The 5781-nt window shown below is 30.6% G+C and overlaps 1 protein-coding gene across 1 annotated transcript; it reads left to right on the top strand.

The window, feature by feature from the left end:
* Nucleotides 1–1604: 1604 nt before the first annotated feature.
* Nucleotides 1605–5304, top strand: LOC117914290 (histidine protein methyltransferase 1 homolog). The gene is given in 10 exon segments (XM_034829555.1): nt 1605–1731; nt 1812–1955; nt 2044–2109; nt 2455–2521; nt 2662–2745; nt 2748–2761; nt 4183–4227; nt 4318–4617; nt 4699–4801; nt 4918–5304. Coding segments are annotated over 10 exon segments (924 nt in total). The 5' UTR covers nt 1605–1713; the 3' UTR covers nt 5001–5304.
* The last annotated feature ends 477 nt before the right edge of the window (nt 5305–5781 follow it).

The following is a 5781-nucleotide window of genomic DNA, read 5'->3' as shown; positions in this document are numbered from 1 at the left end:
AAAAAAAACAATTTGATATTTAAAAGTCCAGGGAAAAAAAACGGTTAATAAGGAACATCACATTCCTTCATTGTAGGTTAGTTATGGGTTGGACTAGGTTTGTGTTGTTTGGTTGCCTTCTCTTTCGGTTCTATTAACTTTCAGGTAATATATGTTATTTTCATTTAATTTTAAATAGCAGTTAAAACTAAATAGTATTTAATAATTTTAAGTATTAAGTTATTTTTTTGTTATTTAATTTTTATTAAGTATTTAGAAATAAAGAAAAATCAATTAGTTATTTTTAATATTTAAAAATACCTTAAATATTTTAATTTTTTTTATTCAATTAAAATTGTTAAAAATATATAATAAGTTAATTAAAAAAAACAAATTATCTGCAATTTGAAAACAAATCGTTTTCAATAAAAAATTAAAAAAATAAACAACACTTAAACCTTTAAATATTTAAAGGAAAAGAAATGTTATTTCGTAATAAACATTTTCAACCCTAGTCCTTTTAGTTATAGGGATGGGCAAAGTGGGGTGACTAAAAAATCATACCATTCCCATTTTTGATATATTATAATATGTTATAAATAAAAAAATTTTAAATAGAAAAAATCCGTAATATTATTTAAAATAATAAAGGAAAAGTGCGTTTATATACATTATGAAAAAAAAAACCGCAAAATGGGAGTTCAATTTAGGAGAGAGCAAAATATTTTTACGGTTTGACTTATTTAAAAATTAAAATTAAAGGTCAAGTTAAAATAATAATTTTGAAAAGATAACATCATGTAATAAAATATAAAGTAATATTTTTTTTTTTGTAAATTAAAATAAAATCTTTTCCAAGTTTTATGAAGTATTTTATTTTATTTTTATAGATAGAGATTAAATATTTTTAAAAAGTATTTATATATTTAATTTTTTATTAAATTATTTTTAAGATATAAGTATTTTGAATAAAAATCGTTAAATAAATAAAACATTAACACACGAACAAAATTAGGGCAATTGTGTTTTGAATCCAATTGGGTCCAAAAATTAAGATTTGACCCATAAAAATTGCATAATTGATGGAAATGATATAATATGTGAAGAGACTAATATACATTTTAAAACTATTTTAAGTATTTTCTATCACAATATTTGATAAATTTTTTTATCTTAATTTTTTTTAATAATTATTCTGAAAATTTATTATTTTAGAAACTATTTTTTTAAATATATTCTAAAAATATATTATTTAAAAAAATAATTTTGACATATTTTTAGTTATTTTTTACATACATAATTTTGAAAAAATTTATATTTTCCAAGATGTTTGATTTTTAAATAATAATAATAATAGTTTATTTTTATTTTTTTAAAAAAGGGTGTATTTTTTTTCAAATCACTAAATTAAATTAAATTTTATTGAGGTTTATAAAAAAAATAAAATTTAAATTAATATTTTTTTACTTTTTTTTTATAGTCAATAGATATCATTTTTGAAAAGATAAAAAATCCATGTTCTTCTTCTCAATTTTTACAGTTTTTTTTTATTTTTTATTTTTAGGCTTAAATAATGAGCTATGGCCAAAGTTTAATTTTTAGCCCAACTGGTTCCAACACACGATTGTCCCAACAAAATTCGGTGGGGAATTTACGAGCAGGTTTGTAAAAGGCCAGTTTGATAGTAGGCTGCCGGAGAGTGAGGGCAAAGCCAACAGACAAACGCAGAAGTAGATGGCTGGAAAATCTGGGGTAAGTACTCATTGCATACTCTCTCTTTCTCCCATCTTCTCAATCTTTTCATTTCACTTATCCTCTAATTTCATCCTCAGAAACCAGCTTTCGAAACGTTTCAATTATTCTCATCAGCTTTCGATGACAACCCCCAATTTCGTCTGGGGATTCTTGATTCCTCCGAGACGCATCTTCCACCGCCGCCTCCTCCACCTCCTTGTGTCGAAGTGCTTTTCACAGAGGTATTTGATTTAAATTTTTAAATTTTTTTTGTTTGTTTAGGGACTTTTTGGGTTAATTTAATCTCTAATTGATTGTTTTGATGTCAAGTCGGTTTCGTCCTCTGTGAGGTACACTGTGGAGCGTGTGAATTTGAATGGACTTACTTTGCTGAAGGTAGTATTCTCTTTCCTTCTCTTTCGTTTGTTTTCCGAGAAAACCGAGGAATAGAGAAAGGAAGATTTTGACCCTTTATGTTCCTTTATGTTTTATAGTTTTTTTGGGTTTCCAGTTCAAAATAAAAAGAATGAAGTCATATTAATTTATCAGCTGCAGTTTTTTTTTTTTTTTCACTTCTGGTCCAAAATAATGGAAAATCTAAGATTTATATTTTATTTTCCCCCCTTTTTGGGGCTATTTTCTCGGCATACAAGCAGAAAATTTCTATTGGGTTCAATAATATCTGTAAATTTCAAGTTGATTGCAAGAAGCGGTGAAGCCAACTGCTGCTTTTCCTTTTAGGGCAGGGTGAACACGCAAGATGTTTTTGCATTTTCCAATTCAGATTTAGTCCCCGGACAATACGAAGGTGTGTAAGATATAAAATTCCTCACTTTTGCTTCCCTTTGTTTGAAGCTTATTTTATTTGTTAAATTTAGTTTCTGTGCTGATGATCAGAACATGTCAATTGTGTGTATGATGTAATCTTGCATGTGATTGCAAATTTAGGTGGCCTAAAACTATGGGAAGGTTCATTGGATTTAGTTAAAGCACTCCGCTCAGAGGTTCAAAATGGGCGGTTATCTTTTACAGGAAGCGAGTTTTAGAGGTGAGCAACTAATTCTCAGGTGAATCATTTTATACTCTCCAACAATGGGTAATCATGTTCCACTTAGCGTGCAAAGCTTTCATCAATATTCAGTGCTTAGTTTTTGCTTACATACGAACTTGATTACTGGCTTGAATATTGTAGTTTTGGCATTCTGGGTTCTTGACCTTGATTGTTTATGCATTGCTAAATGGATTATGAAAGCTGGTTTGTTTTAGTTTTGGAGTTGGAATTTGTTTGTCAAGGCTCACATTTAAATTATGACGTGGCATATGGAGTCGAGCATTGGTGGGTTTAATTTTATGACATTTAATGTGTGTGCAGTAAAGAAAAACAAGGTGTTTGTGTTATGTGGGATTTAGACTTGTCAAACTAAAGTTGAGCTGGTATTTTGAGATGAGACATGTCCAATGAGAATTGGTTATTCAGCAACAAGTACCACATTGTTCAAAATTTTCAAATGTCTAACATTTGAAGTCTTGGTAACTTTCTTTGGGATTTTCTTGGAAAGTTTTAATTTATGAATGTCAATGCTCACCTCCAAAAGTAAGTATTTCACTTTTGTGCCCAAGCTTTTGTTATTTCAAAAGTTCCTGTTCATCCATTAGAGATCAAAGGGAAAAAGAATTTAGGAATGAGATCTGTATGAGGAGCTTATTCCAACAGGATTTGGACACATTATATGATGAATTACTACAAAAGGGAGAGACTTAACTTATTGATAATGTTTTGGATGAAAGTTATACTCAAAGTTCCTAATATATGAACACTAGCTGGACACAGCTAACCATTGGCTTGGAAAAATATAGTGACAAACAGTAGGTAGTGGAAGTTGCCTATCTAATCTCCAATGTTTATATAAAGACCTTTTTTTCTGTTGGTGGTGGAGGTTGCCTATCATATTTCTAAAGATTATGACACCTGTTATCAGAAAAAGGCACGCATATCTCAAATGATTATATAACTCTTTGAGACACACAGTGTGTTCTTGTTGCTTGCATGATTTTCTGTGCGTTAACTGCCATGAATAACATGGGGTTGGACTTATCTTACTCTGGGAGTGGCTCAATTTTTAACTGGCACTTAAAATGTTGTAAGATGATATGATGGACTTTAAATTTGCAGTCACTTACACACACATCACAAGTCTAGTTGATTCTTAGAAGTCTTTGGAAGCTTAAAGTGGAGAGTGTAGATGTAGCTATAGAAGATTACGTTGGGCTTCCTGGAAGGGGATTCAATTTGCTAAAATTTGAGGATGATAGAGCTCCCTCTTTCTTCTTTAGAACTCACATTACCTTTCCAAGTGACTGTTTTGTATCCCTTCTTTAGAGACGATTGAGGACATAAACTGAGATATGAGGCTCTCTTTTGCTGGCACTCTCCATTTTTATCACTTAATTTTTTCTATGGGTTTTCAGATTGGATGTGGTCATGGATTTCCAGGGATCTTGGCCTGCCTTGAGGTAAAGTGTGTGTTTTGTTGGTCATTGTTGTCCAAGACTGTTGGTTTGAAAATGTTTCACTTTGTCAAGTGTCTCCATCTTTTGCATCAGGGTGCAGCTGTTGTACATTTTCAGGACTTCAATGCTGAGGTCCTGCGATGCCTCACCATTCCCAATGTAAATGCAAATCTTTCAGAGAAATCTTCTTCTTTGGCTACAAATGCAACAGAAGTTCGTTGCTTTGCTGGTGACTGGAGTGAAATCCATCAACTTCTTCCTCATGCATGTGACAATGAAAAAGACCAAACCTGCATGACAGGGCAGTCTACTGCTGGATATGACATTATTTTAATGGCTGAGACAGTTTACTCGATCTCTGCTCTTCCAACTCTTTATGAACTCATAAAGAAGGTATCTTGTATTGAGCTTTGATTCTTAAAATATTGCTTATTGATATTGTTTTCTTGAGTTCTAAAAATCTTGTACTTACAGACCATGAGCCGTCCTCATGGCGTGGTGTATATGGCAGCAAAGAAGCATTACTTTGGTGTGGGAGGGGGATCGAGGCGTTTCCTATCTGTTGTAGAGAAAGATGGTGAGTTTGGATTATTTGCATGGTGTGTGAATCAGGAATGTCCATGGGTGGCATGACATTTCCTTTCTCTTGTAGTCTTGATTGTATAGGAACTGATGTATGGCCCTTCTCTGCAGGTATCATGGTGGCTAGCTTGGTTGCTGAGGTCACAGATGGTTCATCTAATGTCCGAGAGGTCTGGAAGTTCTCATTTAAGTGAATTATGATTGCTTGAATGGAGCCAAATCTTTGCTTAATCCAACCATGGCTTCATTGCCTATCATATGCGAGTGACATAATGCAAAAGGTTTACCCTCCATCAACACAAAATGGTTGTGAAGACTCTTCTATGACCAGGTGAAAGTTTTAGTCGTCTTTCATATTATAGTATTATGGACATTATTCTATTACCTTGGAGAGGCACCATTATGGTTTGGTTAATTTTTCTTTATCACAGTGAGTCAACTCAAAGATAGTACAAATTGAGTTGAGATTTTATGCATTGGATTTTATAATTTTTAAAACCAAAGTCTAATTCAATTAATACTTGAAGTCATAGAAGTAAAAATCGATTTAACTAATACTAAAAAGTCACATATTAAAATAGATCTTGAATGATTTTGTTAGTTTCTCTTTTTTTTTTTTTCTTTGAATAATTATTTTGTGAATTTTTTCATTAGGTAAATAGAATCTAAATCAAGAGGTTTGGATGAATTTATTCATTAATTTTTTAAAATAATTTATAACTTAAATATTAACCTAATTAATATTATATTTTTTTGAACAAAAATCTCTTTTAAACGAGATTATATTTTTCCAAAAATTAGCTTCAAGTGCATTTAATGCCGTTGGATTCAACTAAAATAATTTATAATTTAAATATTAATCTAATTAATATCATAATTTTTTGAATAAAAATTGATGCAAAATGATTTTGTTGTATTTCTTTTGAATGAGATTATACTTTTCTAATTTTTGTCATTGGAAAAATAAGCTTCAAA

The sequence above is a fragment of the Vitis riparia genome, chromosome 5, assembly GCF_004353265.1.
Source record: "Vitis riparia cultivar Riparia Gloire de Montpellier isolate 1030 chromosome 5, EGFV_Vit.rip_1.0, whole genome shotgun sequence".
Classification (NCBI taxonomy): domain Eukaryota; kingdom Viridiplantae; phylum Streptophyta; class Magnoliopsida; order Vitales; family Vitaceae; genus Vitis; species Vitis riparia.
Note: the sequence above shows the minus strand (reverse complement) of the source record. Positions and strands in the feature narration are given on the sequence as shown.